The sequence below is a fragment of the Xenopus laevis genome, chromosome 7L, assembly GCF_017654675.1.
Source record: "Xenopus laevis strain J_2021 chromosome 7L, Xenopus_laevis_v10.1, whole genome shotgun sequence".
Lineage (NCBI taxonomy): Eukaryota > Metazoa > Chordata > Amphibia > Anura > Pipidae > Xenopus > Xenopus laevis.
This window is the reverse complement of record NC_054383.1, coordinates 121,933,479-121,957,812: the sequence shown is the minus strand read 5'-3', so window position 1 is coordinate 121,957,812 and position 24,334 is coordinate 121,933,479. Positions and strand designations below refer to the sequence as shown.

Genomic DNA, 24,334 nt, shown 5'->3' with positions numbered 1-24,334 from the left:
TCGCGGCCGCATCTGTTCGTTGATGCGGTCCCGCGATCCGACCGCCCGTTTGGTGAACGCTAGGATCCGATCGTTGGGCCCTAGGGCCCACGATCGGATCAGCCCGATATTGCCCACCTCAAGGTGGGCATATCGGAGGGAGATCCGCTCGTTTGGCGACATCGCCAAACGAGCGGATCTATCCGTGTATGGCCACCTTAACACTTCTGATTAACCCTCTGATTGACTCCCTGGTTTGACCTTTGCCTGTCTGATAACGTTTACTCTCTGCCTGCCTCGACCCGGCCTGATCTGACTACTCCTTTGCCTAAACGCCTTGTACTGCGATCTTCTGTCCAAAGACTTTGCTTTACTGTTGTGCCCCTCTGCTTATCCAGAACCCTCATCTTGCACCTCTCGTTTAAGTCCAGGTGGCATCCAAGTAAGCCGAGGGCTCCTCCCGAGGCCCAAAGGCGGTCACACTACTGGTGAAGCACGAGCCGATACCAGGGTGCCTGATGTTTGTTTTGGTGTTGGGTGCCGACCGTGACAAAAAGTTTTCCCCTTCCCACCCCTAATTCGCATATGCAAATTAGGATTCGGTTTGGTATTTTGCTGAATCTTTTGTGAACCAAATCCTATTTTGCATATGCAAATTAGGGGTGGGAAGGCGAAAACATTTTTTACTTCCTTGTTTTTTGTCAAAAAGTCACGAGATTTCCCTCCCTGCATATGCAAATTAGGATTTGGTTCGGCCGGGCAGAAGGATTCGGCCGAATCCGAATCCTGCTGAAAAAGGTCGAATCCCGAACCGAATCCTGGATTCGGTGCATCCCTACTTTTAACCTAATATGACAACCTAATATCAAAGTAATAGCACATTCGATTGAATTCGATTCGAAGTTTTTCCAAAAAAAAAAAACCTTCAATTTTTCGAAATAGGTTCTAGGAGGTCCCACATAGGCTAAGACAGCAATTTGCAGGTTTTAGATGGTGAATGGTCAAAGTAGAATTTTTAAAGAGACAATACATGATAAATGATAAATTTCAAAATTCGAATTTTCACATTTTTTTTTAATTCAAATCCAATTTGGACTTTTCCCTAGTGGAAGTATACAAAAATTAGCTTGGAATTTCAAATTTTTTCAATTTTAATTTTCACTTCGACCTGATAAATCTGCCCCAGAGTGAACCATTGCAAGAGAGGGTTATTTGCACTTTTATCCTTTTGGGGCATGTTAAAGTTCTTCTCCAACCTATTCTCCAGAATAGAAGTAACAACAAGATTAGGGGACAGATATATAAAGGGTCTAATTTTGAATTCATGTGAGTTTATAAAAACTCCCATAAACGCCCATGAACTCTAAATTTGACAAATTGAAATTTATTTAAATCTTTTTTTTTTTTTTTTTTAATTCAGGTGAATAGGGTCGACCCAAAAACTTGAATCAAATTCATATTGAATGTCAGGAAGGCTGTAAACAACTCAGAATTGATCTCTGGACATCTCCCATTGACTTAAACAGTGATTCGGCAGGTTTTAGATAGCGAATAATCAAATTCGAGTACTTAGTGCCAGAGTATTCAAAATTCAAATTTGAATTAAAACTCAAATTGAGTTTGGATAACTCACAATTTCGAATTGGAGAGTTTTGACCAAAAAAAAATTAAAAATTCAAATTTTCAATTCAACCCTTGATAAATCTGCCCGTAAAAGTCAAATAATAGTGTAATCATCATTACTTTCTGAACTGCAAAGAGCTAGCAATGTCCAGACTTATTAGCGTGGTGAATTTTTTTTCAAATTCGAATCGAATTTAGACTATTCCCTAGTCGAAGTACTGTACACAAAAAATAGCTTGAAATTCAAATTTTTTTTTCATTAGAAAATTCACTTTGACCTTTGATAAATCTGCCCATGTGTCAAAAATCCAGTTGTCTATACAAAAAAGAAAATAACTCAACATTTACCCTGTCGAGTCTGTTCTCCATGACTTTTACGTGTGTTCCAGCATTTTTCTGAGTAGTCCCAGAAGAAACTCTTCCATGTTTTCTTTGTTGAGATAATTTCTTCTCCAAAATTTTTATCTGCACAAAAGAGAAATTTCCACAAGGAAATGTATTTATCTAAGGCAAAAGAGCAGTCTGCATGAATGTGTCTGGATCACTGCAACATTTTTCTGCAAGCAATCTATCTGTGATATTGTGGAGAGCATGCCTCAATATAAGACTTGCTGCCAACATGCAGTCACATTTACTATAGGCAAATGCATTATGGAAAAGGACCTTGGAGTCCTTGTAGATGATAAACTTGGCTGTAGCAAGCAATGCCAGTCAGCAGCATCAAGGGCAAATAAGGTCTTGAGCTGTATTAAAAGGGTCACAGAGTCATGGGAGGAGAGGGTCATTGTTCCACTGTATAGAGCACTGGTAAGGCCCCATCTAGAATATGCCGTACAGTTTTGTTCTCCATCACTCAAACAGGACAATATTGTATTAGAGAGGGTACAGAGAAGGGCAACTAAGCTGATAAAAGGTATGGAAAATCTTAGCTATGAGAAAGGACTGGCCAAATTGGGGATGTTCACGCTGGAGAAGAGGTATTTAAGGGGTGATATGATAACTATGTATAAATATATAAGGGGATCATATAATAATCTCTCTAATGCTTTATTTACCAGTAGGTCTTTCCAGCTGACACAAGGTCACACATTCCGATTAAAAGAAAAGAGGTTCCGACTAAATATTCGGAAGGGGTTTGTTACAGTGAGAGCTGTGAAGATGTGTAATTCTCTCCCTGAATCAGTGGTACAGGCTGATACATTAGATAGCTTTAAGAAGGGGTTGGATGGTGTTTAGCAAGTGAGGGAATACAGGGTTATGGGAGATAGCTCATAGTACAAGTTGATCCAGGGACTGGTCCCATTGCCATTTTGGAGTCAGGAAGAAATGTTGTCCACCTCTGAGGCAAATTGGAGAGGCTTCAGATGGGTTTTTTTGCCTTCCTCTGGATCAACTGGCAGTTAGGCAGGTTAAAATAGAGTTGAAAGGTTGAACTAGATGGACGTGTGTCTTTTTTCAACCTAACTTACTATGTTACAGTTCTGGGTAGCTTTTTTGGTATCTAGCCACCACAAATAATAACGTTATAAACATACATGTTAGCAGTGGTATGCATTTTATCTGCTAGCAGGGTAGGATTGAATAGAATAGATGGATTTCGATGGAAAAGCTTATAATTGTATATACCTATATAAGAAGTCCACAGTGCTACAGCTATCCAAAACCTCCCCATGTACCTCTTGTTCCAAATTTGCAATTGCTTGCTTCTCTTCTGCAAGTTGCCCATCCAGTTCTCCTTTTTGCTCCAGCAGAAAATGCAGCTTTGCCCGGCTCCCTTGGTCTCGAGCCTGGTTTCTCCGACTTTCTGAGACTGATAGATTCTTTAGAAGCTCTTCTTGCTCTTTTTGCAATGCTTGTATTGTTTTTCTGCACAACGGCAAAAAAAAGATTGTGACCAAGACAGAAAGGGCTCTGTGGTGGATATCAGTGGAGTAACTACCAGGGGTGCGAGGGATTCGACTGCTACAGGGTCTGCACCCCCTCTGGACTCGCTGGAGCAGAAGACTGGAGGAGTTTTTGCACTGTACTAGTGAAAAAGTGTCTGTGGAGGGGGTAGTTATGTAAATCACCGTAGGGATGGCACTCGGAGAGCTTAGTTTTCCAAAGTCGTCCGAAGTTGCCTCATGAGGAGTGTTCAGGCAACTTTGGAAAATGAATGCTCCGCCAGTGATTTACATTCTAGCCGGCAGGAAGGCAGTTCAGGGAGATTAGTCGCCTGAAGAAGAGTCATTTGTCGCCGGGCGTGTGTCTCTGCCCTAAAGAGTAACTAAAGTTTATCAGAGCACAAGTCACATGACCTGAGGGCACCTGGGAAACTGACAATATGTCTAGCCCCATGTAAAATTTCAAAATTAAATATAAAAAAAACTTTTTTGCTGTTTTAAAAAATGGATTTCAATGCAGAATTCTGCTGGAGCAGCACCATTAACTTGTGTATTTTGAAAAAATACAAAACTATTTTCCTGCAATAGTATCCCTTTAAAGCCGACGCACCACTTTAATAAAGTTTAGAGTATTTAGCCTTATACATTATATCAAGTTTTCTGTCATTTGTTAGTTACAAATGTTTATACAGAAAGATAAAGGTCAGTCTTCCACCCTATGCGACCACACAAGTCGCCTGCTCCAAACGCCAGCCTTTCTTATTCAAGATAATTATGGAGGTGGCTGTAACCTGAACGGGATACATAATCACATGCTTACAAAAACCGAGCACAGAAAGACACAAGGTAAATTTAGTAACAAAACACATAAAGAAGGGCAGCTGCGGATTCCTCAAACATTGTCCCTTCAAAAGACATACAAAAAAGTGGTACGCAGAGTTGGTAACCACAAACTAATTACAACAAAGTTCCCCCCTTTTGTTTAAACAAGGCAGCATCAACAGGCAGATAGTGAGGGAAAAGCTGTCTGTTAATTCAAAGTACAGCACACAGCAGCTTCAATACAAGTAACATCTGAAATAGGAGCAAATTCACTGAAGGGCGAATTTTAGCCAGCGACCGCTTCGCCACACTTCGCCAGGTGCAGATTCGTTAACACTATGCTAATTTACTAAAGTGTGAAGTTGCGTCTCAGCAGCAGAACACTGGCGAATTTCACTAGCGTTACTTCGGCAGTGAGAGAATTTCGTAGCAAAGTTTTGCTAGCGTTTATTTCTGCCTAGCGAAACTTCGTTAGTACTCTTATGCTTAGGTTAATTTGAATAGGGAGGGTACATAAAAGTCGTATGGATGTTTTTATTAGTGATGTAGGTGCAAATGCTTGGGGGCAAATTCACTAAAGAGAGAATCGGCTAGCACAAATTCGACAGCGTGACGTTATTTCATTACTTCGCCAATTTACTAATGGGTGCGGGCGTAAATTTGCTTGCGAAGTGGGCTTACTGTAGCGCTACTTCACACCCTTACGCCAGGCGAAGTTGCGCTCTGGCGAAGGGAATTAACTACGCTAATTCACTAACTTGCAGATTTTACTGAACGTTACATCTTGCGCCAGACTTGCATTCGCCACCTCAGACCAGGCGAAGTGCAATAGAGTAGATAGGGATTGCTTCAAAAAAAGTTTAAATTTTTTCTAAGTCCCAAAAAACGCTGGCGTCTTTTACTTTTTTAAGGGTGATAGGCTGAAAAACATCGTAAATTTTTTTGGGGGTACCCTCCTCCCCCCCCTACATTTTCTAGCATATGGCACCTAAACTATAAAGTGGGCACATGTATAAGGCAAAATAACAACTCTATTTTATTAAATGAAGCTTTCCCAGCTTGTGAAGTGTAATGTATTTGCTGCAACATATACGTCCATTGTACTTTAACTTGGCGTCGTATGCAAATTAGGCATCGCTAGCATAACTTTGCTTTGCTTGACAAATTAACGCTAGCGCAACTTTGCTACTCCTTTCGCAACTTCGGATTTTAGTGAATTAGCGGTGGGGGGGTACAGAGTTTTTTTCCCCACAGGTTGAGTTCTCCTTTAAGGAGGATGTAGCTTTGTTTTATCAGTTTGCTTGGTCTAAGGTGGCGAAGTAAACTCTGGCGAAAGAGGTAACGTTCAGTAAAATCTTAGTGAATTTGTGGAGTGACGACCGTTCACCAGAGCGAAAAGTCGCCTTGCAATAGGGAGGGAACGTACGCTAGCGATGGTCTCGGTCGCTAGCGAATTGTCCTCTACACCTGTTAGTGAATTACTGGTGTCCCTGCAGATGGGACATCTGGCGAATTGTCAGCCACTTCGACCTTTAGTGAATCTGCCCCATGGAGTCTTCCTCCCTAATGGAATAACTCAGTAGAACTGATGGTGATGCTTAGCTTTTGATAAACTTTATATGTCTGCCTAAAATAGCCTGTCTATTCTGTGGGAGCTGTTCTTTATGTAACGTAAGATGACAGAAATGGAAGGTGTAGTTTGATGCCTCATGTTTTCAGACAAGCACATCCCAGAGTACCTTCTTGTGCTAGTAAAATAACATTAAGGGAAGAGAGCTGGAGGCAAAGTACTGTCTGTTAGTGGTGTATGTCATACTGCAGAATAGCTGAATAAATGTTCGCTAGGAATACGTACTCTTGTCTCCTTATTTTCTGTTTTTCCTTGGTGGTAAATTCTTGATGCACTACCTCCTTCAGGCGAAACATGCGCTGCAGTTTGGCCAGTTCGCTGTCTGCTGCAAAACAAAGGGTTTTCGTAAGAACGGGGAAGACATTATAATGGGATGTGATGTTTTAGCTCAGGCAACAAGTTAGAGGCCTTTAAGCTCTGAACAGAGAGCACGGCAGGACTGGAAGATTTATTTCTGCTGGCAGCAGCTAGTGTGGAAAGCCATACAATTGCCAATGGGGAAGCCTTCCCTTGAAGGAAAACTCTGACCAGCCATATATTTAATTGTAGGGTTTATATTGCCTTTAATAGTATGTACGGTTTCCTGGTATAATGAGTTACTTTGAGGAATATGTAAAACAAGAAATGTGGGAAGCTAGAGGACTGCTCCAGTCAATCACACATCATGCTCATCAGCCATTGGCTAGACTACAGATGCTGGACAGATTTTGAGTAATGTGCCTCCAATGAATAGAAGAGGGGCTAGACCCAAACCACAGCTTCTTTTGTTTTTCTATTAAAATCAGTTACTCTAACTGAGCCTGTTGAGTGCGGTATTTTTCGCTAATATTTATATATATATATATATATATATATATATATATATATATATATATATATATATATATATATATATATATATATATATAAAGAATCCGACCTGGTGCACTCCACAATAAAGTGGTTAAATGCCTTGGTGCTGGTAAAAATTTACAGATATTTAGTGAAAAAAGACCGCACTCACAGGACTTTGTATGAAAAAAAGCCACAAGGGCTGTGATTTTATTCCTCAACGTTGAAGAAATAAAATCACAGCCCTTGTGGCTTTTTTTTCATACAAAGTCCTGTGAGTGCGGTCTTTTTTCACTAAATATAAATATATATATATATTTATATATATATGTAAACCCGACATTCACAGCACTCACGCAGTGGCGGAATTACCGGGGGAGCAGGGGGTGCGAGCGGGCCAGGGCCAGAACCCCCTGGCAGCGCCACGAACCACTGAAATCCCCCCGGCAGCGCCGCGCGCCACTGAAATACGGGCTGTACGGAGGGGGGGGGGGCCCAGCTGCGCGTCACGCACCAGGGCCCGCCCCCCTCTAGTTACGGTACTGCACTCACCATTAGGAGTCACTTGTTGCCTGGGTGCGCGCCACCGGTAATGTACACGATCCTCCAAAGTAGAAGCCGCACTCGCAGGTCTTATGAATGTATAAATGTTTTATTGAACATAAACTAACGTTTTGGCTGCATTTCAGCGGCTGAAATGCAGCCGGAACATTAGTTTATTTTCAAAAAACATTTATATATATATATATATATATATATATATATATATATACACACACACACACAGGTATAGAATCCGTTATCCAGAAAGCTCCGAATTACAGAACGGCTGTCTACCATAAACTCCATTACAATCAAATAATTAATATTTTGTATAATGATCTCCTTTTTCTTTGTAGTAATAAAACAGTGCCTTTAGCCGGAAACCCATTATCCAGAAAGCTCTGAATTACAGAATGGCCGTCTCCCATAGACTTCATTTTATCCAAATAATCCAAATTTTTAAAAATGATTTCCTTTTTCTGTATAATAATAAAACAGTAGCTTGTACCCAAACTAAGATATAATTAATCCTTACTGGAAGCAGAACCAGCCTGTTTGGGTTTATTCAATGCTTACATGATTTTCTAGTAGACAATATATGAAGATCCAAATTATGAAAAGATACGTTATATGGAAAGCCCCAGGTCCCAAGCATTCTGGATAACAGGTCCCATACCTGTACTTGATCCCCACTAAGATATACTAAATCCTTATTGGTGTGTAAAACCAGTCTATCAGTTTTAATTAACATCTCAATTTTTCTAGTAGACTTAAAGGACCAGTAACAAAAACTTTTTTAAAAAAATTCGTTAAAAAAAGACACAAAGACAAATTAAACTTTTAACAAGTCTTGCTTGCTCTCCTCTTCATATAAGGCGACAATCCATCATGCAGCGCTCGATTTCTCCTCCCTGATATCTCCTATATGGAAGGCAGGGAGGAGAAATCAAGCGCCGCACGATGGATCATCGCCGGATCGCCTTTTCTGAAGAGGAGCGCAAGCGGAGTTTCGGTAAGTTATTTCTTAATAAAGACTTAGTGATTTAAAAGTTTAAATTTTCTTTGAGGTTTTTTTTCATTCTATACTAACAATTTTATCAAAAAAAATTTATGTTACTGGTCCTTTAAGGTATGGAGATCCAAATTACGTAAATATCCCTTATCCAGAAAACCCCAGGTCCCGGGCATTCGTGTCACATACCTGTATATATATATATATATATATATATATATATATATATATATATATATATATATATATATATATATATATATATATATATATATTGATGTTCATGTAATTTTGAAAACACTTTGAATTTTTCACAATATATCTCGGTGTTGCTGGTGATCAATCAGTTTGTTTGATATTTATTTCATTATGATGAATAATCATATTTCTTGTTGTGCTGTTTTTCCAAATTTTCTCTGAAAAGCTAAGCAGATTTTTGGCAGAAAAGGGTGTCTCTAAATGTCATTTATTAGGAGAACTACTTTCCATTAGTGTGGATTAGATGGCAGAATATTTTTTTGGACCTACTGAAGCTTTAGGCAGCTGAGTTGCTCTTTTAAGTAGTTTATATGGATGCCAAGCTAGGATTCTTGCACAACTTTACAGTCTGTGTTTTCTGCTGGTTAAACAAGCAAGGATAGTCTGTGTCCCTGGCCAAGGGCCAAGCCTCTGATGGAAAAGCGACTTTCTGTGCTCTGGTTACTAAAGTAAAAAATTCCTTTAAAAATCTAAACGTGTTCAATGTGAGCTTTACTATTTGGTGACTGAGTAGGGAAAACTCATTTACAGCATTAGGCAGGTTAAAGGGGTGGTTCACCGTCAAACAAATAGTTGTTATCAGATAGATGACCAGAAATAACGACTTTTTCCAATTACCGTATATACTCGAGTATAAACCGTCCCGAGTATAAGCCGAGGTACCTAATTTTACCTCCAAAAACTGGGAAAAATTATTGACTCGAGTATAAGCCGAGGGTCAGAAATGCAGCAGCTTCTGGTAAGTTTCAATCAAAAAATTGAGGGTTTCTGCTCCAATTGGAGGTGCCGGTGTCTCGGTTTTTGGATGCCGATGACCATTCTTGGACGCCGGCGTATATTCTTGGAGACTATTCTTGGACGCCTGCGACTATTCTTGGATGCCGGTGACTATTCTTCGACACCGGCGACTATTCTTAGACGCCGGCGACCGTTTTTGCGCTTGACCTGAGTATAAGCCGAGGTAGCATTTTTCAGCATATTTTGGGGGCTGAAAAACTCGGCTTATACTCGAGTATATACGGTACTTTCTATGTGTAGAAAAAGCATCTCTGGGAAGGGGGTCGCCGACCCTGTAAACTGTTCTAAACTGATATATTTATTTGATACATTTCTTATCTTTGTCCCTGCTGAGCAGAATCCAAATAAAGTATAGATCCCTTATGCAAAAAAGCCCAGGTCTTTAGCATTCTGGATAATAGTTCCCATACCTGTATACTTAAATAGGGGATATTTTATCATTTATCCAAAAAGAAGAAAAGGCTAAAAAAAAAATTAAAAGTTATTACATTCCAAAAAAATTCTTTAATTTTGCAGAAAATGCTGAAAATTACCTATTCCTTCTACGTCAACATCGCTACTGTCACTTCGGGCACTGGATGTAGATCGTCTGAGAGGCATCTTGAATTCTGTTGGGGGGGGTAAAAAAAAAATATTTGAGGTTTTGTACTTTCCATCTCCTAGCAACCAAATGTACAGCACTGCTGCTTTACAGCATTATGGTATTGAGTTTAATAGCAACCAGGGCATGGTCAGTATGAGTTCTCCTAGTAGAATAATGTTGTATCATGTAGCCTTAGATCAAAAACATAGATCAAAAAAGATATGAAGTAGATGATACCTTTTATCGGCTCGATTATAAAATGTCACTCAGCTGTTGAGACTACTTAGATCCCTGTTGCTATGATATACCAGTCCAGGTTAGTATCAAAAGCTTGATTTTTAGAATTCTACATTATAATTGTAGCGCTATAGTAAATTGAGTGCACCTTACTCTACTATCAGCTCCACTCCCAATAAATGTGCTCCGGATGAGACCTTAAAATCTTAGGGAGTGAGCCCTCGCAGCAGTGTGGAGGCAGGGTGTAGTGCAACTGTAACTGTATTCAGGGTGCAAATAATTGGGCGCCAGTGGTTCTTGTAACTTAACCATTGAACAGATTTATTGAACATACAATCCTCAGTGGAGTGTACATAAAGGATAGCATGCAGGATCATACATCACATTGGATAGGCAATACTCACAGCACCTTTGGTCAATATAAGTTCCCTCATGAACGAGAACAATGTATGCATCCTTGAGGAAGTACAGCCAGCTTTCAGCCTTTTTGCTAAGTGGAACCTGAGAGGAATAATCTACCCTAGGTCTGTACACTTAGTCCCTACTTCTGGGCAATTAGTACTACCGGGATCTTAATCCCACTCCTCGGAGGAGCCTCAAGCTGCTCAGCTAAATATCCTGACTGTCTGTCACTCCTAGAGAGACCTATAAAAGCGAGTAGCCTGTCCTTACTAGACCTGACCTGTCTATGTTCCACTCAAGCTCTGCCTGCCTGCTCAGGCTAGAGCAAGCACAAGAAGGACCCTGAAAACGTGGCTTCAGAGGCTTTTATACTCTAATAACAAGAAAATCTGGAGAGTCTTTGAAAGTATGTAGTTTTATTATCGCACTACATGTTTCGGACCCAACTGGTACTTCCTCTGGTGCTAACATCACGAGAGGAAGGATCAGTTGGGTCCGAAACATGTAGTGCGATAATAAAACTGCATACTTTCAAAGACTCTCCAGATTTTCTTTTTATTATATGATACCATGGTGCAGATGGCTACTCCATGTGTCTGCTGAAGAGTCTGACTAAAGAAATTAATTAGTGAATTACTGAGGAATAATTTCCAGCTTTTATACTCTAGCACAATGCCATCTACTGGTCACTGTGAGAAACAACAAGGGGCATAGCTTAAGGCAGGAATAGGAAACAGTTACCCCTCCTAACTGTATTTTAGGACACAGTTAGGTGTCTATAACACTAGGGAACTGCCTGCTAAATAATACTGGGGATGGCTATTTTACACATCCCTACATAATAATAAAAAAAAGATAATTAACCAATTACAGACATAGAACATGACTTGTATAGTTTGTTTTCCTGAGGCAAATCCAGTGTCAAATGCTATTGCTCAGTAAAGCCAAATAAAAATTCCACCATTTTCAATCTGGTCACTAGAGGGCGCTGTTTCATTAGAATCTATGGAAAAGGTGTCCTGATCAGAGTATTAATGGCTTCTTCCACTCATGCAAATAAAAACATGAAGCTATAAACTGCACCTAGAGTATAATAATCAATGGTGATACATTATAATGAACATTTTCAGAAAAATAAAATGACTGTAAACTCTTCTTTGATATATGGCGGAAATAGTTGAATAAAATTCTAATCCAAATGACACATGGCATAAATGAGATCAGATGAGAGGGGAAAGAACACTGAATGAGGCACAGGAAGCAGAGTCACTCTGTGGTTTAATGACTGGACTCTGACTCAGGGAGGTTTGGGTTGTGCTTCAGTAACTATAACTGTCTGTCACAACTTTCTAACTCAAACAAGTCCCCCACTCACTACCAAAAATGACTCACATGTATGATGGGGGCTGAAGATAATTAGTAAAACTGTATACAAAGTAAGTGCTCTATTTGCCTGGTAAAAGAGAATTAAATTATACCAATACATTATATCAATATTAATACCCTCCTCTGTTTCAAGTAGGGCCTATGCTGTTTTTCAAGCGAAGGAAAATGAGGCAGAGCACACTCCTAGAGATTAGATAGCGAGAACCCCTGGTGCCCAGTGTTAGGAGTCCGGCGACCTCCAATATAGCATAAAGTGAGGGAAACACTGGCACACAAGGAACTTTATGCAGGGTTACCCCTTGCGTTTATTAAGTGCGGACGTTTCGGGGCCTTGAAACGTTGCACGTCCGCACTTAATAAACGCAATGGGTAACCCTGCATAAAGTTCCTTGTGTGCCAGTGTTTCTCTCACTTTATCCTATGCTGTTTTTGCCATGAGAGCTTCTGGAACTAAGGGTAGGTGTCGGAAGCGGTACGTGCCTGGCGCCCCTCCACCTAGGCACGTGCCTCTTCTGCCTACCCCTAGTTCCGGCCGTGAAGTCGCATCGACACGACTATCAGATGCACACGCAGCGTGCAGCATCTGCATCCGACAGTCGTGTCGTGTCGAGTGAACGCCTCAACACCATCCGACATTCCTGTTGCTTACCTTATTTCCGTCGCATTCAATCTGATGCCAGCGTTTTTGCACAGCGCGTCGGAGCGTGCCGAAATCGCCCATGGAGTTCCTCTCTAACAGTTACCCAGTAGAGGCATTAGTCGCTCTACAAAGTGCCTACAGTGCCTACTCAGACAGGAGGGTTCCTGCAAATGCCAGAGGGGCTGCTGTAAGATGCCATAGACAATCAATATTTATTGGGCTGGTGGTGGCTGTTTGGGCCTATGTACTTGAAATGCCAGGGTCTATGTGAAATCCCACTCCAGACCTGCTAACACTGTAACCTCACGTAAAGATTGGTATTTTGGCAAGATCATTACCAGGGGCGTAACTAAAGAGGAAGCAGAACCTGCGGCTGCTGGGGGGCCCAGGACGTATAGGGGGCCCAATGAAACCCTAATTATTGAGCAATTTCAATATATATTTGTAAAACAGGACAACCTCTGGATATGTTGGGGGCCCTAAAATTAATCTGCTGTGGGGCCCAGTAACATCTAGTTACGCCACTGATCATTACACTGTGATTAGCTGCCAGTGGTTGCTAACATTTTAAGGGGTTGTTCACCTTTGAGTTAACTTTTGGTATGATGTAAAGAGCGATATTCTGAGACAATTTGCCATTGGTTTTCAATGTTGTGTTATTTAACTTTTTATTCGGCAGCTCTCCCAGTGGCGGAACTACCAGGGGAGCAGGGGGTTCGATTGGGCCAGGTCACTCACTCACACCTCTCAGGGCCCCCCGGCAGCTTGCGCACCGCTGATTCAGAGCGGAAAATCGCATATGGTAGGGGGGCCCGGCTGCATGTCCCGCACCAGGGCCGGCCCCCCTTTAGTTACGTTACTGAGCTCTCCAGTTTTTAATTCAGCAGCTCTCAAGTTTGTAATTCAGCAATATGGTTGTTAGGGTCCAAATTACCCTAGCAACCATTCATTGGTTTGAATAAGAGACTGGAATATGAATAGGAGGGGGTGTAAATAGAAAGATGAGTATTAAAAATGAGCAATAACAATAAAGATGTAGCCTCAAAGAGCATCTGTTTTTAAGAAGGGGTCAGTGACCCCCATTTGAAAGCCGGAAATAATTTAAAAATTATAAAAAAAAACAAATAATGAAGAAATTTAAAAATTGCTTATTGCATTCTAATAAGTACATGTACTAATCAATCCAAATAGCAACTAACAACTAGCCCTGTGGCTATTGAATTCTAATTCCCATAAGTAAAATGGTGCTCCTGTAGAACAGTTCCATAGCATAATAAATCTATAACCAATGCAACAGTACAATCAAACAGCTAGAAAAAAAACATTGCCTCTTTACATGACAACGATTTAGACAGAGATACCTACTCTTCTAACTGTGCTCACTTGAGAAAATCTGATCCAGGCTCAAGGTTTGGTGGGTGCTGCTCGCGTGGGTGTCAGGGATCTCAGCAGACTCAGCACAATCTATAGTATTTCCCAATTGTTGTCAGTGCTGATTTGCTTAGCGACCGTAACCAGGAAGTGCGGTGAGGGAGCCGGGTGGGGAGACACGTGGTCGGGAGCTCGGTTGCTATGTAAACAAAGAACGCAAAGACGTAACAAGGGGAAGTGAAGGCTGAGGGGAGTTGTCTGTGGTCTGGCCAGTTCTGCTTTGAATTTAAATCACAAAGCAGAACTAAGCCAGAAACTAGCCTGTGTTTTCTCCCCAAGGCTTCTATGGGAAGAGAATGTACTGGGCACTGCTGGAAACATTTACCCCCGCCCTAATTTATTTTAATTAAACTTAATTCAGTGATCTCCAAATATTACATTTTTCCCACCCTTTCTCAAAACAGAATATGTCGTAATGTGTTTAAAATAAATATTCATTAACTTTCCTCACTGAAATGTTCATTTGCAGGAGCATGAACTGAAAATAGTCGTTGTTTTTTTTTTACCCTTGAGCTAGCTGTATGTATATTGATTATATTTTAATATATACATATGCAATTATGGCTTGGGCCTGTATTGTAGGGGTTGCCATTCTGCTTAAGAGATGGCATAAGCGGGAGCTCAATCTCACTGAGCCTGCAGCTTTGTTAAGGTGTCCGTACACAGAGATATCTCCAGACGAGTGGATCTCTTCCCCAACAGGGCCGACATCAGAAATCACAGGGCCCCATACGACAAAATTTCCTGGGCCCCCTGGTCTGCGCCCACCGCAAGCAACACCTACAGGTCCACCCACCCCACAGGTCCACCCCCCGACCACACAGTAAAAAAACAAAAAAAAATATTGGTGGCTAGGGTTCCCACATGTTAATAAAAAATAAAAAAAGATATTGGTGGTCAGGGCCCATCATAAAAAAGCATTTGTGGGCAGGGCCCCCCCATTAAAAAATATTGGTGGCTAGGACCCCACATGAGAAAAAAAATTGGTGGCCAAAATTGGTGGCCAGGGCCCCCACCCCCACATTATAAGAAAATTGGTGGCCAGGGCCCCTTAAACGTCCATGCCTTCCCGAAGTCAGCAGCTCTCAGAAAGATGGGGGCCCGGCTAATCAAGTAAGTGTGGCGTGGCAGGGCCCCCCTTACCCCTTACCCCTTGTGAATAAGGCATTTCTCATAAACAGATGCTAAAACTGCATATCCGTCAGTGGGCCAAGAATGCATCAAATGCCCAAGATCTCTTTCTTCTATAATTCAATCCCTGACTTTAAGACATGTGGAAAGAGGTGCCTCATTTATCAAGCTACCATGTGGTGCAAAGGGCAAAAATGTTAGCAATTCCGCATCTGTAAAAACATAGATAAAATACAGTTCATTGCAGTTTGCCAGACAAGTCTAAAATTCCTATAGAAGTGAACAGAAATTAGGAGTTCTCATATCCCAAACGGTGGAAAACTGTCGGCTCTCTCTTGATAAATATGTTTCAGTAGTTGCACTCTAACTTACTCATCAGCACATTTCTAGCACTTATAATGCAAACACCATCACAAACTTGCCCATGGAGACCCTTGGGATCAGAACCACATCAACTCAGTCATGACTGAGTGAAAATAATCGAGAAAAAGATATGAATTTTAGGGCAGCACAATGAAGCTGGGATGGGGGGTCCTAGATTTGATTCCAGTCAAGGCACGGTTATTTAAAGGGATGCATTAAGTTAACTTTTAGTATGTTCTAGAATAGCTTATTTTAAGCAACTCTTCAATCAGCCTTACATTTTCTATTTTTATTGCTTTTTAATTATCTGCCTTTTTCTTCTGTTTCCAGCTCTCAAATGGGGGAGGGGATCACTGACCCAATCTAAAAACAAATTCTCTGTACACATTTATTATTGTTGCTACTTTTTTTTTTTTTACTCATCTTTCTATTTCATATTTCAGTCTCTTATTCAAATCAATGCGTGATTGCTAGGGTCATTTGGACTGTAGCATGCTAAAACTGTAAACTGTAGAGCTGCTGAATAAAAAGCTAAATAACTAAAAAAAACACAAATATTAAGAAATGAAAAACAATGGCAAATTGTCTCAGACTATCTCTCTCTACATTACACTAAAAGTTAATTTAAAGGTGAACAACCCCTTAAATAGTGTCAATGTCCATTGGAAGAGCCAGTCGCTGGACCAACAGGGACATGACTTTGGACACTGCAACCCTTTAACTGTATGCCACCACTCATGGAGTCAAAATAAATATTTCTGTCAACTAATATTCCAGACTGTAAAATACCATAATAATAAGAACAGATTACCAGCTACATAAATTAAGAGGATGGCTAAACAGTTGCCTTGGAAACCTCTTAATATTAATCTTTTGTTGCAGAGTTACAGCATTTCAAGTTCCCAGCTTAATGCACGCTGAGTACTTGGTGTAAAAAAAAACCATCAATTATACATCATTCGCAGTGAAAGTGTCAGGCTCGATTTCTGCCGAATAATGTTTCTTCCGTTTGCATATTGTGGAACCTCAGAGGTCAGATGCTTCAGGCAACAGCAGCAGGTTTCTCACTGTTCCGTTGATTCATAACTGGAGATTGTGAGCTGTTAGGATAAGGGCCAGTCAGCACATCATTTAGCCAATCTTTTTCACTTTTGTTCTCAACAAAACTTTTCTAATCATTGCACTTTATTATGGAGCTTACAGTTAGATTAATATTTTACCATTATATTTGTCAAGTGGAAATAGCCTCAATCTCCTACACAGACGAATGAGGGGCCCAGTCTGACCTTATAGTCTATAGCAGTGATCCCCAACCAGTGGCTCATGAGCAACATGTTGCTCACCAACCCCTTGGATGTTGCTCTCAGTGGCCTCAAAGTAGATGCTTAATTTTGAATTCCAGGCTTGGAGGCAAGTTTTGCTTATATAAAAACCAGGTGCACTGCCAAACAGAGTCTCCTGTAGGTTGCCAGTCCACATAGAGGCTACCAGTAGTCAATCACAAACCTTAATTGGCATCCCATTAACTTTTTTCATGCGTGTGTTGCTCCCCAACTCTTTTTTCCATTTTAATGTTGCTTACATGGAGAAAATGTTGAGGATCCCTGGTCTATAGCTTATAGTCTAAGGTCCTTATCAAATTCTCACAGCACCCTAAGTTTAAAGGACAAGAAAAGGACAATTTATATTATAATCACTTATTTCAAAGCCCAGGCCAGCACTCCTTTTTACTGACAAATATTAGACACTTTTGATCAAGCTGGCAGTCCATTGGTCAGTTCAAATTGCCAAAATTATGTCCTTCCCTATTATTATCTGGTTAGGCAAATAAAAATATTTTTTACAAGCCAATTTAAAAATATTCTTTCATAGACTTCTTATTGTGATATGAATTATGTGTTAGTTACATTCTCATCCACAACATAAGGTATCGCTATAAAGAGAAACTATACCCCTGAACATTTCAGACCTCAGCACTTAAAAAAAAAGTATGCCTCTGCCCACCCTATAATCTACCTTTATAGCAAAGCCAACCTCACCAACTCGTGGGAGAGGCTAAATCTAATTATGAAGAAACTAACACATACTGAATGCTGCTCAAGATACAATTTGCATAATACAAAATAATATGTATTTAGTCTTCTAAGGGGCATGAATATTGCACTAGGGATGTTACACCCATAAATTACAGGAAATGAGACAGGAAGAGCGAGAGAAAAGATATCTATATGCAATCTCTAACTGTACTCTCTCCCTACCCAGCTTACATGAAATGTAAAATGTTAAAGAACTTTTGTCTGCTTTGTGTTTTTGAGACTTGAGACAATTATGTATTAGGACTCACACAGGTGTTTTTTGCTGCACTCCCCTGCGTTCTGCTTTCTTCCGTTCAGCCGCAGGGGAGCGCAGGAGTAGAGGCACTCAATTATTGTCAAGGGGGCTGTATTCACACAGGCGCATGTAAGCGCCAAACGCAGATGGGACGCAGCATGTTGCATTCCACATGCGTTTGACGCTTTCATGCGTCTATATGAGTACAGCCTCCTTGACAATAATAGATGAGTTAACTACTGCACTCCCCCGCAGCTAAATGGTGGAAAGCGGAACGCAGGGGAGCGCAGCAAAAAACGCACGTGTGTAAGAGCCCTTAGGCATGACGATTCCTGTTACATGTAGCATCCTATGCATAGTTCTAGGAGCCATCATATGTTTCTTACATGTATTATCTAGTTCAGTGTCAAGACTTTCATGGAGAGACGCTCTGGAGAGGCTGGAGGTTGGGAGCCTAAAAGCTGGGTAACGAACTTTAATAGACAAGATGAGAAAAACAATTTATAGTGCACAGATGGATCAATACGAATATGCTTGCAAAACACAGTAGCAAATGACCAACTGAGGCAAGATCCAGTTAAAGGCCAAAATTTGGGGGCAGGCAGCAATCAAACAGAGTCAAGGGACAGGACAGGAGTCAGAAAAAGGGAATCTACCAGAACAGGGATAGGAGAGGTACAGGAGATCAGGAGCAAGGCTGGGAATGAGCTAGGAACAAGGTGATATCTCAGGATGCAGGTAGTCATATGATGGCAAGATCACAGCCAGGGCCGCTGTCCCGGGCCTGGTGGCTTCTATATGTTAAGGGGGGCCTGACTGTGCTGCGTTTCCTGGAATAGCCAGGCCTCCCTTGAGCTGCCGAAGTAGGAGCCAAGCCGTGCCGAAGTAGGAGCTGTGTAGTAGTTGTTGAGCCGCTGCCGAAAATCGCAGAAAGGAGCTGAGGAAGAAGAGATGTAAATTCCACTGAACACCAATGGTCTTTCTTTTTTTTTTTCTTGTGACCAAGCACTGAGCAAAGGTCAAGGGCAGGCTTATAAAGGGTCTACATCGAATAATTAGCTTCAGATGGGGATAAGGAGATGGGCAGAGAAAGGGAGCAGAAGGCAGGGACACAACAGGGACATCATGAACTCAAAATAGAGAGATAACTACGGACCTCCAGTGGCACAGCTGGTAAGTATGATACCAATTCCACACAACTGAGTCCATAGATTGAATCCCAATAAATACTGATGGGGTGTTGTTTTAATGTTTCCATAAAGTGGGCCCATTATTTACACAGCCAAGTGATCAGGAAAGGATTATAAAACCATAAAAAAACTCTTGGAGAGCCACTATAACAACCTATCATGTGGTCTATAAAATTAAAGGGTTGTGTCAACATTATGTTAACTTTCAGTATGCTATAGAAAGGATAATTCTAAGCAAATTTTCAATTGGTCTTATTTTATTTTTTATCGTATTTAAAACATTTGATTCTTTACAGCTTTCAAATGGGGGTCACTGACCCCATCTAAAAATCAAATGCTCTGTAAGGCTACACATTTACTGTTATTGCTACTTTTTATTACTCACCTTTCTATACAGTCCCTCTGCTAATCGTATTCCAGTCTCTTATTGAAATCTATGCATGGTTGCTAGGGTAATTTGTACCCTAGCAACCAGAATAATAAATAAATAGCTGAAACAAAAGCTAAATAAGTAAAAAAAAACACAAATAATAAAAAAATTCAAACCAAGTGCAAATTGTTGCAGAATACCACTCTCTACATCATACTAAAAGTTAATTTAAAGGTGAACAATACCCTCATCTGACCACCATTATTGAGATCAACCTCAGCCATCTGACCTATGGCATTTATCCAGGACATGTAGCTTTTTCCTCATTTGAAACATTGTGGGACTCCTCTGTATAGTCCTGTACTTACTCAACATTTATTTTCTGAGATCAAGAAATTCATCTCAGTTTCATGTTTCGGAATTAAAATCAATAAGCAGTTGTTTTAAACGCTGGAGTATTTTCAGCACATTTGTACAGTAGAAACAAAAGAAAATCCTATTATTCTTCTTTGACAAAACACCAGTAATTATAAAGGCATATTCATTATCAAGTCAGGGCTGATTGATGCAAGCAGTGTAAGCGGAGCACCAAGAAAATGCTCTTAATGAGCACATGTCAGTGTGAGACTGATTAGAGAACTTTGAAATAACTTGCAGTGCATCCCCATGGTATGACTTTAAGGGAAATGTTATTTAGAAATTACAGCTCATTAAAACCAGCAATTGTAAGTTGTTATATGTGCAACCGATATACTGATAGACCCAACCATCAAAAAAGTGTCCCACCAACAGTGCATCCCACTGGCATACTGTAAGTAGGTGCTACACTGCACCAGTGCAGTCGCTTAAAGCAACCAATCAGATATTTGCATTCATTTGTTTACTTGTGATTGGCTTTTTCTCCAACTGTGTTTTTCCACCAATGGAATGTTGTGTGACATTGTCCTTAAAGGGATACTGTCGTGGAAAAACATGTTTTTTACAAAATGTATCAGTTAATAGTGCTACTACAGCAGAATCCTGCATTGAAATCCGTTTTCAAAACAAGAAATGGATTTTTTTATATCTAATTTTAAAATTTGCTATGGGGCTAGACATTTTGACATTTCCCAGCTGCCCTCAGGTCATGTGACTTGTGCTCTGATAAACTTCAGTCACACTTTACTGCTGCACTGCAAGTTGGAGTGATGTCATTACCCCTCCCTCCTACAAGCTGCTGTAATGTAAATAGAGCCTTGTCTGCTGAGCCTGTCAATTGAACAATAGGCAGGAATCAAGATAAGCTCCCACTGACACCATTTCAGAAGGACTGAAATAAGATAGTCCTGTGATCACTGCCCCCACTTACGTTTAAAAAAATAAATAAATATATATATATATATATATATATATATATATATATATATATACACACACACAATTCATTTTGGACACTGGAAAAAATATTTTATATAGATAGTTTATTATATTTGTTTACACAAACATAAATGGCAGAAACACAGGAGTACACTCCCAGGACTGATGACAGGGAATAGAAAAAAAGGATAAAATAAGGAGGACATACTTGAAAACCAGGAAAATTTAAGAGGAAGTCTAGGAAGGGTTAAAATAGCTCATGAAAAGGAGGCAGTAAGTAGTTAAAAATCAACTCCATTGTTCTCTAATTGTTTCCCACAATGACCAAGGATTTGCAAGCTAATGTAGCAATTTGGGGGCAGTGGAGCGCACCTTTGGCAGCTGACCGCTCACACTACTAACGGATCTTCTGTGTTGCATCCGTGACACTGGACTGGGGATGGACAGGGCCGGATTTAGTGTACGGGTGCCCCGAGGCAGCACGGTCCCGGCCCTAGCGCCCGCCTGTATACTCCACTCCGGTGCAAGCTCACATGCGCGCCTGCACCGGAGCGCTGGGGAGTGGCTGGGCGGTATGCCGCCCCTATTATTCTACCGCCCTAGGCCTGGGCCTTTGTGGCTTCTCCACATATCTGGACCTGGGGGTGGAGCGATCCTTCCATAGGCTGAAGTCCTGTTTTCATTCGTAATCAGCCTATGGAAGGATTGCACCGCCCCCAGCCCATCATCACTGAAACTGCACTGAAGGTCTTTCAACAGTGTCGGAGGGTCGGGTCAGTGCAGGTGTGCGGAGCTGGGGATGGAGGCTTTGAGGGAAAATATTCTGGGTGCAGCACATACTTTATACTGATAAGTTCCTATGATTTTTATGGGAACGTGTCAGTATCACTTTAATGCCTTTTATTACATAAACCCCTTTATGTTTTGGGGTTTGTAACAGACCAGGCAACCAGCATTGGACTGGGGACCCCACCGGGGTTCTGATTTAGGGGCCCCCACACCCCCCCTGGGCCCCTGTCCCCCCCACAACACCAAGCTGAACCTAACTCCCCCCACTTACCTTCCCACAGGGTTTTTCCAATTTGACCCTGCAGGCAACCGCAGCCCTTTAGTTCCAAGCTGAATTTTCCCCCAGTTGCTCCCCATCTTCTTTGCTGCTGATTCACTGCACATACTCTGGGCAATATCGTTATTGCTCCTCTTTATTACTCATCTTTCTATTCAGGCCTCTCCTATTCATATTCCAGTCTCTTATTCAAATCAATGCATGGTTACTAGGGGAATTTGGACCCCTAGAAATCAGACTGCTATAATTGCAAACCGGAGAGCTGCCGAATGAAAAGTTAAATAAAGATATAGTCATTTCCAGAATGCTGGGGCACAGCTAAGGCTTTAGAATCTTAGCCAACACAATGTGCTTGAGGACATAGTTTATCCCTTATGTCAAATTGATGGAAATTTTGGAACATGCTTCTTGTGTTTATTCAGAATTTAGTTTTGTGAGTCATGAAAGTCATGACGTCCTGGCATCAAAGAAGACCAGGAGCTAAACTGACTCATATCGACTGGTTGTAGAACATCAATATACTTGCCCCGTGTTTCTCCGTAGGCAGTCCTGTAGGCTCAGTGTGTTTTTCATTTGTAACTGGCTGAACTCCCACCGGCCAGGACTTTTAGCAAGTGCCACTGAATGAGCCAAGATTTCTATATAACACGTACCCAATAACAAAATGTCATTTGTTGAAGAAAAATGAAAAGATATTACCCTTTTGCTGTGGAATGCTCTTGTGAGTATTTCTTTTGTGGCAGAACTACAAGAGGGGCCCTGGGTTTGTGTAGCTAGGGGCCAATACAGTAGGGTAATGCTTTAAAATCATTAAAAAAAACTCTAAAAAAAAATAAATAATGATCAGTTGCTTCGAACTGGGCATTCTAGAGCATTCTGAAAATTAACGTAAAGGTGAATTATCCCTTTTATGTAAATGCTGCAACATGTTGGAACCTGCACATAAGGGGACATATTTATGTGATACAATGTTTGGCCTAGGGATGCACCGAATCCACTATTTTGGATTCGGCCGAACCCCCGAATCCTTCATGAAAGATTCGGCCGAATACCGAACCGAATCCAAACCCTAATTTGCATTTGCAAATTTTTGGTGACAAAAAATCATGCGATTTCCCTCCCCGCCCCTAATTAGGAGTCGGATTCGGTTCGGCCTGGCAGAAGGATTCGGCCAAATCCGAATCCTGCTTAAAAGACCGAATCCTGGCAGAATCCCGAACCGAATCCTGGCGGAATCCCAAACCGAATCCTGGCGGAATCCCAAACCGAATCCTGGCGGAATCCCAAACCGAATCCTGGCGGAATCCCGAACCGAATCCTTGATTCGTTGCTTCACTAGTTTGGCCTCACTATTTCACTTTAACTGCCAGGGAATAGCTGGAAATTGTAGTTCTGTACTTCTAAAGCACTAAAGGTTATCTGCAATAAAATAAAAATATATAGTTTTGTTTATAGTTTAATTAACTTGTTGTAGAGCAGTGATCCCCAACCAGTGACTCACAAGCAACATGTTTCTCACCAACCCCTTGTCTTTTGCTCCCAGTGGCCTCAAAGCAGGTGATTATTTTTGTATTCCAGGCTTGGAGGCAAGTTTTAGTTGTATAAAAACCAGGTGTACTGCCAAACAGAGTCTCCTGTAGGCTGCCAGTCCACATAAGGGCCACCAAATAGCCAATATTTTGCACCACCCAAGAACATTTTTCATGCTCTCCAACTCTTTTTACATCTGAATGTGGCTCACAGTTAAAAATATTGGAGACCCACCCATTATACAGTTACTAATGAGGAGAATCATTGGGAGTCACTTTTAAATAGTGTGAAGTGCAAAAAAATAAATAAATAAAAAAAAAACAGGGACCGGCTGCCCTGACATTAGCACCTGCGGGTGTAGCTCCAGAATGCACCATAAATTTAAAATTGCCTCAGGCTGCCTAACGTTAGCCACATAGTGAAACTGGTACAAACTGATTGGGTGGACAATTCCAGCCGATATCTGTGTGCCATGGATACCAGTCAGTTGGTTGATTGGGCATTGGAAGTTTCATCTGTCTGATGCTGAATGAAAGGAACAATACAAGAGCTGCCATAATACGAATGTCCCCCTAAATCCATCCATTTGTCCCATGGGTCCATCTGTGTAAGGTCACGTTAGCAACCATCTGTAATCTACAAGCACAAAATGAATATGCATATATGGGATCTGTTATCCAGAATGCTTGGGACTTGGGGTTTTTTGGATAATAGATTTTTCCATCATTTGAATCTCCATACCCTTTATCTGCTAAATAAAAATCATTTTAACTTAAAGGGTGGTGGCACACGGGGAGATTAGTCGCCAATCGATAAATCTTCGCTACTGCAGGCGACTAATCTCTCCGAAATGCCTTCGGTTTTCAGAAGTCGCCCGAAGTTTTCTCATGAGATAACTTTGGATGACTTTAGAAAACTGAAGCGATACGTATGCCATCT

The 24,334-nt window shown here is 41.0% G+C and overlaps 1 protein-coding gene across 4 annotated transcripts in view; it reads right to left on the bottom strand.

The window, feature by feature from the left end:
• ccdc63.L (coiled-coil domain containing 63 L homeolog) overlaps positions 1-14,175 on the bottom strand; it is a 68,300-nt gene extending 54,125 nt beyond the window's left edge. The window contains exons 1-5 of one of the 4 annotated variants that reach the window (XM_041568436.1): positions 13,993-14,175; positions 9,913-9,987; positions 6,163-6,259; positions 3,279-3,468; positions 1,951-2,067 (exon numbers count right to left, since the gene is read on the bottom strand). In XM_041568436.1, the coding sequence (XP_041424370.1) occupies positions 1,951-2,067; positions 3,279-3,468; positions 6,163-6,259; positions 9,913-9,979 (471 nt within the window). In that variant the 5' untranslated portion in view covers positions 9,980-9,987; positions 13,993-14,175. 4 annotated transcript variants of the gene reach the window in all.
• Between the last annotated feature and the right edge of the window lie 10,159 nt (positions 14,176-24,334).